The following is a 12,317-nucleotide window of genomic DNA, read 5'->3' on the forward strand; positions in this document are numbered from 1 at the left end:
TTTTTGGTTTTGTTGTTGTAAGTAATCCGACATTTACTTAATCTCATAATCAAATGTTAACTGATACATACCTTTATGGACAAATCGTCAACACGTCAGCAAGTTTGTGAAACGCAATTAAAGACGCTAAAAGAGCTGCTACTATTCCCAAGACTATAAAAACAACAGCACAGTGTAAACTGCTTCATAAAAAGCCCAGAATTCCCCCGAGTCAAAATCTGCCAAGTTTTACAGAAGGCTGCCACCTGATGGAGAAAACGTGCAAAAACGTAATATTCTCTATTCATAAATGTAAGGGTTTTGAAATATAGCAAATACAATATAAATGCCAAAGAAACGACGTACCCCTTTATGTAGCATAACAGGGAAATGTAAACAAAAAACAGCTGAACACGGAAGAGGGTTCAAGTGTCATCTTTGTTGAATGTTATGATGACAAGTCTGATGACAGAAAAACAAAACAGTATAGCAAAGAGCGAAATTAAGATGTACACTTGTATATTTTGGAAACGTGAGCACAATTAAAAACAGTCTAACTCTACACATTTAATAAAAACTATCCAACAAGAACAAAATGTAAATGATGAATTGAGGAATTACATATTGTTTTCATTTCAGTTGCAATAGAGACGAACATAACATTCTAAAAAGAAGAATTATGTTTTTGAGGATATGAATTCACTCCTGGATGTTTTTACTTATGGGAAAACTGAGGCGTGACTTTGGCACGTTACAAACCTGTCATCCTGTGAAGAAATGGACACAGACTACACTACCCACAATTTACTCCTCGAGTGTTGGAAAATCTTAAACGAGCAATAATGACCGATCACTGAGTGAAGGGCGCCATCTGCTGGACGTAGCTTTTCTTTACAATACAGTAATATTAATTTATTAGAGCTCATGACTGGCGTAAGATCATACAGAACCAAAATCAATTTATTGAAGGACTGTATAATACTCTCCAATGACATGAGCTCTACTTTTTCATATTTAGGTCATGCACTCTTTATCTTTAAAGCTCTAATTTGGTCACACTGCAGAAAAAAATGAGAAATGTTTAGAAGTCCATCATATCATCCCCTCTTTTCTTCTTGTCTTGCGACTCTGTCCAGGCTTTGTTGATAGTTCTCTTCATCTCATCATCTCCATCGTCATAAATCTTCTTCAACATGCTCATGAGGCCATCGCTGGGGTCTGCGTTCTCTTCCATAGAGGGTTTGCTGTTGAGGCAGAGCAGGAAAATATTGTAATTCATATTGTAATTGCATAGCATATTCTATTCATATGTGTGGTTCTCTCAGCTGTTCACGTCATTGGATGAGGATGAGAGTAGATGATGGCAAATACGTGGCACAGATATATTTGGTAACTTATCTAAAAGTGTACAAAATAAAAATAAAAATTTAGATGTGAAATTGTACATTTGTAGAATTGCCAAAGAGAAGTCCTCATTTACCATGTTTTTCCACGTTTCATCAAACACAGACACCAATAATGGGGTTTTATGCGATAGACCAACACAAACGTCGTGCATAATAGTGAAGCAAAGTAATAAGAGCATCTAAAATTCTGAGAAGGTATGCCGTTGTATTCAGCATGACTTAATGGACATCTTCAAGTCTTTCAGGTATGTCTCTCCCAACTTTGCACATGGCTTGAATAGTTAAAAGATTTGTTGTTTTATAACTATGTTCATAATGCATTACAGTATCTCACAAGCTACTGAAATTCATTATGACCTCGATTTCTGCCTAAACAAAAAAAATTCTTAACTTAAAGTCTACAGATGCATTTTGAACGTACTCCTTCTCTTTTGACCGTTTCTCCACTGCTGTAAGGCACTCCCACTTCTTTGTTGTCTGCTTTTTTAACATGATCAACAACATGTCTGTTTTTACCTGAAAGAAACAAAATTATTCAAGTTACGCAAAAATCCCCAAATATAAAAATATGGTGTAAAAACATAGCAGCCCTGTTCATTTGAAATGGTATACAACATACAACATTATAGGAGTTTTTGCCTCAAACTAGCTGTTTAATTTGTAGCATGCTGGATAATACCAGGTACACCAGAGATAAATGGGCAGGCCTTTATGTGTAGGACAGAAGAAAATTGATAAATTGCTCAAAAAAATACCTGGATAGGAAAATATGCATATCTTTGTATTTCTAGTTTTACTGACCTTTTTGTAGCTGTCCTTTTCATCAATCGGATGCAGCAGGTTAAGGACAGTCATCTGATGATTTTTGCCATTTAGGTCTTTAATTAGCACCGAAAATGACCTGCAAGAGGAACAATGAGAAATTGTAACGATATAATTTGTCACATGAAGAATAAACAGAGCAGATAATATTTGTTGATTACTGCGTTACCTTTCTGTGAAGTCCACTTCTACATTTTCTGCTGAAATTTTGTGCACATCTTTCAAATCCAGGTAAATTTTCACAAACTTCTCCGACTGATCCCATGCTGCAGGGAGGATGAGTAAAGTGTCACAGTTATCAAAAAACTAAACAGTTTGTTTTAAAAAAAAGAAATCTTCTCAAGATCTTGAATGCAGTTAAACTGATAATAAATCCATTTTAAACAGACATACCATAGCTGGTGATCTTCACGGTGTATGCTGCTTTGGACACTGCAGATGGGTCTGCCTCTCTCTTAGCCTGCTGCAGTCGTTTGGTTGCAAGTTCTTTCTCCACCTTCTTCTGTTCCTGCTGCAAGATGTCCTGTACCCTTTTCCTCTCTGATTTTTCCAAGAGGGAGCTCAACTCCTGCAAGTCAGCTTCTAGCTGAGTGATCTGTATTGGACAAAAACAAAGGGAGTTTTATATTCCATACAGTGGAAAGCCATTTTACAACTAAGTACGGATTGTTGAGAGAACGTAAAAAACAAAGGGTTATATTATTTAATAATCTAGCATAGATAATAACTTAAGCCATTCATCAGCAGCCATTACACAATTATAAAAAAATCGTATATTAAAAAGGCAGGCAGAAATCAATTCTAATCTAATACAGCCCACTTACAAACTCAATTTTAAGCATACTTTCGCCATCTTCAAGTGTTTCTGTATACAGTAAACTAATTTGCCTAAAATACAAATATCTTAAAATTTTAGGTGTTAAATATTATCTGTCCTGATGGACCAAAAAGCTTTCGGATTTTCGGACACTTCCAATGGCTTAAATGGAAAACATTGCCATACACTTTGAAATTTATTTAAAATACCGATAAATAAATACTGAACCCAGAATAATCAATTTACTCATAAGCAGATGACACCAGGTAAATACACAACCAAATCTTATAAATAAATATAGATTTGAGAAATCTGCTCCCTTCTTTTCTTTTAGCAGCAAGAAGTGTCTAGATACAGGATACTGGTCACTAAACCCATTACAAGCAATATTTTTAGGAATATGTATTAAATCATGTGACTTTATTTCGTTGCTATGGCAGTTAGAAGCCGTAGGTCAAGAGGCTGCGCATTGGTGTCTCCTGCTAGCTAAAAGTTGCTAGAATGTTCTGGCAAACTCCATTCGAAGCTAAAAGCTAAGTTAGCATCTCAGATACAAACGCACACTGCCACATCGCACAGCGGATACTAAAATCATACGGAGAAAATACATCAGAATGAATCATAAAGCACAGATTACTCGAGTTTTAAGAAAGAAACAGTAAATATAAGAGTTTAGCGTTGTCCGTGTACTTGTAAAAGTTAACTAATATAATATGAAATGCTATCGCGGAAGTAAAATAAATTCAATTACGGGTAGTTGAAACATTATTTTTCTGTCAGAATGTTAAAGCCTAAACTTTAACAGAGGCTCACCTGCTCCGTTATATCCATTATGACCTTGTATTTCTGAGATGTAACCAGATGTTAGCCGGCTTGCTGAAGCTCTGCTGCTACAGTGGTTCCTTTGCCTTATGGACCCCGTCAGCCCGGCCCAGGAAATGACGTCCTCTACTTCTGCTGTTCGCTCATGAGGGTCAATTGTTTGACACCGCCATCCATTGGCCTGAATGAGTATTGACACCCTTAACATAACTAGGACCAATTATAATAAATAACTTGTTGAATAAAGTATTGTTTTTGAATGCCCTAAAAAGCGCATTATAGCTAGATGAATTATTCTTAATAATAATAATAGTTATTATTATTATTAAGTGATGTGAACAATGCAACCTACTTGCAATTTTGATGTCGACATCTACTGTATAACCTGCTTGGTTACAAATTTTTTATTCTGAAATTTCATACATTTTTAAAGTGATATTTCTAGATTTCTCAGTCCTTTGTGTTAATAGTAAAATATAAATACAAAAGTTCAATATGAATTAATGGAAGATATTTTGACAGAAGTCTGATTTGAAGTAAAAATGCAAAACAGAGAAAGAAATAATGGAAGACAGCTAAAGAAGGAAACAAACAAGGAAAGAAAGATAGGAAAGAACACAAGGAACAAGGAAGCAAGAAAATACAAGTAAACAAAAGAAAACCGGGAAGGACAGAAGAGAGGAAAGAAAAGAAAGATATTCAGCCACATAGCACTTTATATTTATCAAAACCTTATTTAAAATGAATTGAAGCCATATTTAATCATTGCTAAGCTTTTAATGCATTTCTAACATTAAAAGGAGATGCAATAGTATAATAGTAGGCCAACGTCTTGTTTTTCATAAGACTATGATATGATCTGTGTATATCTTAATAAAACAATCTATGAGCAACATAATTTGTAGCAAGATTTAATCATCTCTTTAATGTGTACAATGAAACAAAAATTTTTTTTTTTTTTTTGATTTTAGTTTACTTAACAGGGGAAAACAAATGCTGATTAATATACAGTAAACAGCACAATTACCACAAGTTTGAAACGCTGATGTCCTCCCTTCTGACAAACAGCCAGGTTTATAATGACACGATCAGTGTAACAAGTCCAACAAGGGCACAGTCACCACCTTGCCCTCAGGATTCCAGACATCTGGTTGTGGTCAGCTAAATGCCGAAAGACAATACGACTCAATCTCCATCTTCTCTTCACTCCCCGAGGTCGGGAGGTGAACACACATCTGTTGCGTATCCTCACAGGGCAGCTGTCTCTGGGTAGTGCTGCAATCTCCTTGTCTGCTATTTCCTGGAAACAAATTAAAATAAAGTTTACAAAATGAGTTCTTAACTAATAGCTTTAGTAATTGGAAACCCTCGTAATATTTACTTTTCTCCCTTTTGGAAGCCATAAATCCACACAAACAATATAACTAACTAATTTATTTTCTACAAATACAGGTAAAAGCCAGTAAATTAGAATATTTTGAAAAACTTGATTTATTTCAGTAATTGCATTCAAAAGGTGTAACTTGTACATTATATTTATTCATTGCACACAGACTGATGCATTCAAATGTTTATTTCATTTAATTTTGATGATTTGAAGTGGCAACAAATGAAAATCCAAAATTCCGTGTGTCACAAAATTAGAATATTGTGTAAGGGTTAACTTTTGAAGACACCTGGTGCCACAAACTAATCAGCTGATTAACTCAAAACACCTGCAAAGGGCTTTAAATGGTCTCTCAGTCCAGTTCTAAAGCCTACACAAACATGGGGAAGACTTCAGATTTGACAGCTGTCCAAAAGGCGACCATCGACACATTGCACAAGGAGGGAAAGACACAAAAGGTTATTGCTGAAGAGGCTGGCTGTTCTCAGAGCTCTGTGTCCAAACACATTAATAGAGAGGCAAAGGGAAGGAAAAACTGTGGTCAGAAAAAGTGTACAAGCGATAGGGATCACCGCGCCCTAGTCAAGATTGTGAAAAAAAACTCATTCAAAAATGTGGGGGAGATTCACAAGGAGTGGACAGCTGCTGGAGTCAGTGCTTCAAGATCCACCACCAAGAGACGCTTGAAAGACATGGGTTTCAACTGCCGCATACCTCGTGTCAAGCCACTGTTGACCAAGAAACAGCGCGAAAAGCGTCTCACCTGGGCTAAGGAAAAAAAGAGCTGGACTGCTGCTGAGTGGTCCAAAGTCATGTTTTCTGACGAAAGCAAATTTTGCATTTCCTTTGGAAATTGAGGTCCCAGAGTCTGGAGGAAGACAGGAGAGGCACAGGATCCACGTTGCCTGAAGTCTAGTGTAAAGTTTCCACCATCAGTGATGGTTTGGGGTGCCATGTCATCTGCTGGTGTTGGTCCACTCTGTTTCCTGAGATCCAGGGTCAACCCAGCCGTCTACCAGCAAGTTTTAGAGCACTTCATGCTTCCTGCTGCTGACCTGCTCTATGGAGATGGAGATTTCAGGTTCCAACAGGACGTGGCGCCTGCACACAGCGCAAAATCTACCTGTGCCTGGTTTACGGACCATGGTATTTCTGTTCTAAATTGGCCAGCCAACTCCCCTGACCTTAGCCCCATAGAAAATCTGTGGGGTATTGTGAAAAGGAAGATGCAGAATGCCAGACCCAAAAACGTAGAAGAGTTGAAGGCCACTATCAGAGCAACCTGGGTTCTCATAACACCTGAGCAGTGCCAGAAACTCATCGACTCCATGCCACGCCGCATTAATGCAGTAATTGAGGCAAAAGGAGCTCCAACCAAGTATTGAGTATTGTACATGCTCATATTTTTCATTTTCATACTTTTCAGTTGGCCACCATTTCTAAAAAATCCCTTTTTTGTATTAGCCTTAAGTAATATTCTAATTTTGTGACACACGGAATTTTGGATTTTCATTTGTTGCCACTTCAAATCATCAAAATTAAATGAAATAAACATTTGAATGCATCAGTCTGTGTGCAATGAATAAATATAATGTACAAGTTACACCTTTTGAATGCAATTACTGTAATAAATCAAGTTTTTCAAAATATTCTAATTTACTGGCTTTTACCTGTAACTAAGGTATGGTAAGTTTATATGTATAGTACATTTCAGCTCCAGGTGAATTAAATGATAAAAACACAAAACAAACAAGAACTGGAAATTAGATGGTCTCAAATGTCGTCATCGTCAAATACTGGAATAAACACTTTAAACAATGTTTCAGTTATAAATCAAAGGTAACTCTAAATAACTGGGTCTCTAGCCTTAATTTAAAGGAAATCAGTGTTATAGCATTTTTACATTTTCAGGAAGCTTGTTCCTGGAAACTGTGAAAGTGGTGCATAAAAACTGAATGCAGCTTCTCCGTCTTTGGATCTGACTCTGGGAAGATTTAAACCGAAAGACCTGAATGGTCTGGAAGGTGATACAAAGACAACAGACTTTAGAACTGGTGTGATGTGCTATTTTTTTAGAGAAACAGTAAGCAACAGCGTTCTGGGTCAGCTGCAGATGTCTGATCAATTCCAATAAGGAACATATTGGTACAAATACAGAACTCTACCTGGACTTCTTTGGGCAAGATGGTGTTCTTCCGCAGTGCGTTGATACGTGTCCTCAAATCAGCATGCTCAAAGGCCATTTGTCTTCTCTTGACATCCCTCAGCATCCTCCAGTCAACGTAGTAACTTCTCAGCTGGTCCACTGCTCCCCAGCAGCTCCGCAGTGCCTGACCATCATTAACATGCAGTTAGTCCCAGCTGTGCAAGTAACAGCCCAGGCTTTTCCCCAAATTATATCAGACGAACACACTCCACAAGAAAGGTAAGCCACAATACGTCAGCGCTGAAGAATCATGGAAAGTTGAGAAGAATGGTAAATTTACTGAATTTATGTCAAGCTTTTCCAGTCATACTAACCACTAACCAAGCCACATGCACACGTCCTTTTACTCCACCTCAACACAGAAAGGTGAGTTTCAGTGCAGTAAGTTAACATCTAAACAGTTTCTATGAAACCTAGCGTTACAAAACCAGTCATACAATTAACATTTCCACTGTTACTTTTTCAGTTTTCCTGACTAAGAACCGAGGGCTTCCTTCATAACACGCAAGCCACAACATGTGTGTTGAAAATAGGTAAGTTACCTGTTTCGGTGCGTAAACGGTGGAATAAAGGGCATTTAGACCCATACATGCTATTCTGTTAGCCGCCATTATGGATCCAGGATGAACTACCAAAGGGAGATAGAAGATATTGCCCCCTGTGGCTAGGAGGGTAATATAATCATTTAATTCTTCTGTTTCAAAATGTAAACCTTAAAACTAGCGTTTCGGACTTTAAAGTTATTTATACATAGAGTACTCACTGCAATGCGGACGTTACTGCTGTTTTAGGCTTTATCTCTTGCCAATAGAGATGCACAGTTTTCTTTTAACAGATTGATAAAAGAAATGTGTTTAAGATTGAATCACACATTGTAATGATTAAATTGGATTTATATCAATTCCGATATCCCAACACTACTGTGAAGCCTGTGAGTAACCCCAAACCCAATCCACTGAAAACTAATTAAATACCTAGAAACTTCATCTGAAAAGAATTGGAAATTATTGTAGTATTACTTAGGAACCACTAGGTGGCAATGTAGTTCCACAATATACAGTACGGCATCAAGGACATTCCCACTAGCCAGGAGGAGCAGAATCCTTACATTTTCTGTTGAGTGAAGAACATTACATCTGATTAAAATTGTATTTTGAGTACTTTGAAGTGCAGATCCACCCAGATCGTGCAGAATAAGAGAATACGTTTTTGTAAGGTAGTATTCTGACGTTTCTTTTTATCAAGTTCAGCAGGATACTGTCTTTATGTTTTATAGAGAGAAGAAGAAACAAAATGATAGATTCAGTTAAGCTTTCCTCGTTATTTTGGACCCCGGAGGGAATGCGTTCTTGGATAAATACTAACACATGACAAAGTGGATGCACTTGCAGATCTCTCTCTCTCTCTCTCTCTTTACAGATTACTGTTTTTACAAAAGCTCTAAAAACGTATAATAAAACAAAATTGGTTTTAATAGCCAGTTTATTTCAAACAGCTGTAACATGGTTTTATTAATAATAGCAGTGGGTAATGCACAGTAGTAGTGACTGTTAAAATCAGTCTTTTGTTGTAACAGTCGTTTTTTATGTTAATATTATGGTAACAAAACCTAAGTCATTCTATGTTTGTCCCAAAGGTCAAAATGTTTTTAAGTTTCTTGAAATTTGGAAAAACAGATTTGTCATTTTACGTCATAATTAAACTGCTATTTGGCTCTCAGAATGTTTTGGCCTTTAACTGAAACGCCTCTAAAGGCTTTTCCAAGATCACCAAGAAGGCTAAAATAATCCCGGAGACATCTAAAACAGAAAAGGATGTGAGTGCTGACCTTCCAGGACTTCTAGTTCTGAACATTATGATAAATGTCAGACCCTTAAACTTCTGCCAGCAGATATCAACCTCAGAGTTTATAGGTTAAAAATGATTCACTGATGCCTTTTTCAGTCACTTTTTTACAACTTAATAGAAGCAAGAGGTATTTATTATTTTTAGATGACACAAAATTAAAATCCTACTTAGGTTGGGTGGATTTTAGAGTACTTGCACTCTGGCTTTGCTACTGATTGATAACCATGTTGGCTAATTGCGTTAGTTTGGTCAGTTCGAAAGAGGAATTGGTGGAGTTTATGTTGCATTTTCTGGAAATAGATGAGCATTTACAGGCTTTACAAGCGATCTCAGGACTTGAGAGACTGAACAACAAAGCCACGCAACGTTAAACTAGTGTAGTGTGCTTCAGAGGCAAATGTACATTAACAGCAGACAGGTGGCATCATCCATAAAACTGACAGGAGTCAAGTGAGCATGGTGTCAAGAAAATCCGAGCTCATCCCACTTCCCCATGCTGGAGATTTTAGTTTAACAGTAATAATAAATAAAGTTATCTTTAAAATGAATCACTCAAGTGACATCAAGGCCCAACAGTAGACTTAAGTGTCAATAAAGTTAGTTTAACAGTAATAATAAATAAAGTTATCTTTAAAATGAATCACTCAAGTGATATCAAGGCCCAACAGTAGACTTAAGTGTCAATAAAATAAATCTGGTTGTGTGTGTTGTTTTTGTCTCATGCAAACTTTGCTTTAATTCTACTTTTTTCTATCTAATCATAAGAAATCATAGTCAGTCAGAGAGAGTCATTAAACAGGAAAAGCAGGTTTCCTGGAAAAAGAGGAAGTTTCCAGCCTGCAGATTTATAAAAATAGTTGAGACTATTTTAAAGCATGAAAGTTTTAAAAAATTAAATCTAAACATTATTAGTAATTGGATAAGATTCAAAGTAAAATACTTATATGAATATTGGTTTACTTGTAATAATACACTTATATTTGTGGGAACTACAAGAAAAACAAGTAACTGTAACTTTAGTAGTAAATAATTAGAATCATGTATTATTCTTGGTTTCTTTTCAGAAAAACATCTGTAATAACTCACATTAAGATTATAATAAGAATAATTAATAAGTTATGGTTATAAAATCATAAATGAATGATAGATCAGAGAAGCTGAAGAAAATAAATGTGATATAAGTTATGGTTATAAAATTATAAATGAATGCTAAATCAGAGAAGCTAAAGAAAATAAATGTGATATAAATGTGATTTTGACATTAAACTTGAAATGGTGTAAAAAGGTGTAACTGCAATTAAACATCACTGATATGTTGGAGGTAGAGAGTAGGTGAAAGGTTGTGCAGGCAAGGGACACAGGAGGTTGAGCAACCCTGAGACATTGGCACAGACATCAGGAAATGTCTGTAAGACAGTGATGGATATGAGATCATCTGTCTAAGCAGACAGCAGGCGCACCAGGGGGGTGGATAAACCCTATAAAAGGTGGGTGCAAAAGAGGAACCGTTCGTTGGATCCTCCGGGCAGCTTCGAGCCAAGATCGAGATGGACAAAGAACTCTGCAGCTGAAGAAGAGCCGGGGCCACGGAGCCGGAGACTGTCCTGCACATGGAGACCAACCCGTCTGGCCCACAATCTGTGGCTTCGAATCGCACTTCTCTCATCGGCTGGGTTCTGACCCCAAAGACAAAGATGAAGACAAAGACAAGGAAGAAGAACTGGTGCCTTTTTTCCTGCCAGCTCCAAGTCCTGTGTGACCTCAGCATCCATGCGGAGAGGAGGCTCATCAGACCTGCGGAGATCCTGGCCTTCATCGATCAACATCTTCCTCCTGCTGCCACACCTTCTTCATCATTAAGCCAGGTCTGGGGTTCGAAACGCCAAACTCCGTCCGTCTCGCTCTAAGGTTCCTTTTTTAGTTCTCAGTGTCAGCAGTAGGGAAAGATAGACTAGATGATTGATTTTACTTATTTGATTATTTCTGCTACTGAATTAAGCTGTACTGACCCTTGCAAAAATGCCTTACTAATAAAATATTTAGCATAAAGAAAATCTAAAAGATGTTGTGGACATTCAGTTAATGAGTCACCTTAAAGTTCTTTGATGGTTGTAAAATAGCTGTGATGTTTGATTCTGGAGAGGAAAAAGTGGAAAATGTTTTTAGGTTGCTGGTAGCCCATATTTAAAACAACATCCTTGGGACTCGACCGAGTCACTAAAACCTACCTGGTTCAATAACAAATGCAAGTTGCAAAATAGAGAACGAGCGACCGTTAACAGGTGTGCTCTGTGAAACTAGTTGGCTGTAGGCTGCTCAGTCTGGCTAATTCACAGGGGGAAGAAGGGTGGGACACCTGGATGTAGGCCGTCAGATAACCAGGCGAATCGTTTCTCGAAACCAGCTTAAACAGAGTTTACTTCAGTTCTGGACAGGGTAAATCCCAGCAGATTTAGGAAACTCAACGGACCCGTTAGACGGAGAGCTGGTAGCACATCTCCCCTCTCAGAAGAGGAAGTACGAGAGTGAGAGAGTAGAGACAGAAAGGAGGGGGGGGGTGTTGCGCAACAACAAGTGGCGCCCAACGTGGGGACAACAATGGTCAACCAATGATATAATGCTACTGATGCTGAAGCAACTGTGAATGCTGGATACATGTGAGAATTGCAAAAAAACACATTGAATGAGTAAAGTAAATGCAAATGCAAAATGACCAAACTTCTTATACTTACATAGAAATTTGCCTTTTAAAACAAATCAATTATTAGTGTGAAAGTAAAACATTTTGTTATTTATTGCACCCTTCAAAAGTTTTGTAAATAGGATTAGTAGAAAGCACACTAAATGTTTAGAACTGAACATTGTTTATTTTAAAGATGAAGACTTGCACTCTCATTTGCCAGAGTAAACCACTAAGTTCTCGGATGTCAGTCAACAATATTCTCTGTAACAGCGGTTTATTCATTCTTTCATCCCATCCCAAACATGCTGATTAAAGCAAATAAGGATCCCTTGGCTGATCAAACATCG

The 12,317-nt window shown here is 37.3% G+C and overlaps 3 protein-coding genes across 3 annotated transcripts in view; 1 reads left to right on the forward strand and 2 right to left on the reverse strand.

Annotated features, from left to right (window-relative positions):
• Positions 1–335: 335 nt before the first annotated feature.
• Positions 336–3,989, reverse strand: cacybp (calcyclin binding protein). Its single transcript, XM_028021374.1, has 6 exons — positions 3,838–3,989; positions 2,601–2,802; positions 2,377–2,473; positions 2,187–2,286; positions 1,807–1,901; positions 336–1,223 (listed from the first exon to the last, which is right to left on the reverse strand). The coding sequence occupies exons 1-6, from the start codon at positions 3,853–3,855 to the stop codon at positions 1,061–1,063; spliced, it is 675 nt and encodes a 224-aa protein (XP_027877175.1). The 5' UTR covers positions 3,856–3,989; the 3' UTR covers positions 336–1,060.
• A 752-nt stretch (positions 3,990–4,741) lies between these two features.
• Positions 4,742–8,113, reverse strand: mrps14 (mitochondrial ribosomal protein S14). The gene is made up of 3 exons (XM_028021383.1): positions 7,982–8,113; positions 7,399–7,563; positions 4,742–5,146 (listed from the first exon to the last, which is right to left on the reverse strand). The coding sequence occupies exons 1-3, from the start codon at positions 8,048–8,050 to the stop codon at positions 4,964–4,966; spliced, it is 417 nt and encodes a 138-aa protein (XP_027877184.1). The 5' UTR covers positions 8,051–8,113; the 3' UTR covers positions 4,742–4,963.
• Positions 7,906–12,317, forward strand: part of tnn (tenascin N) — a 55,089-nt gene continuing 50,677 nt past the window's right edge. The window contains exon 1 of the mRNA XM_028021376.1: positions 7,906–7,972. The gene's annotated coding sequence lies outside the window, so the exon portion shown is untranslated. The remainder of the gene's footprint in view (positions 7,973–12,317) is intronic.

Source organism: Xiphophorus couchianus, chromosome 6, assembly GCF_001444195.1.
Source record: "Xiphophorus couchianus chromosome 6, X_couchianus-1.0, whole genome shotgun sequence".
Taxonomy (NCBI): domain Eukaryota; kingdom Metazoa; phylum Chordata; class Actinopteri; order Cyprinodontiformes; family Poeciliidae; genus Xiphophorus; species Xiphophorus couchianus.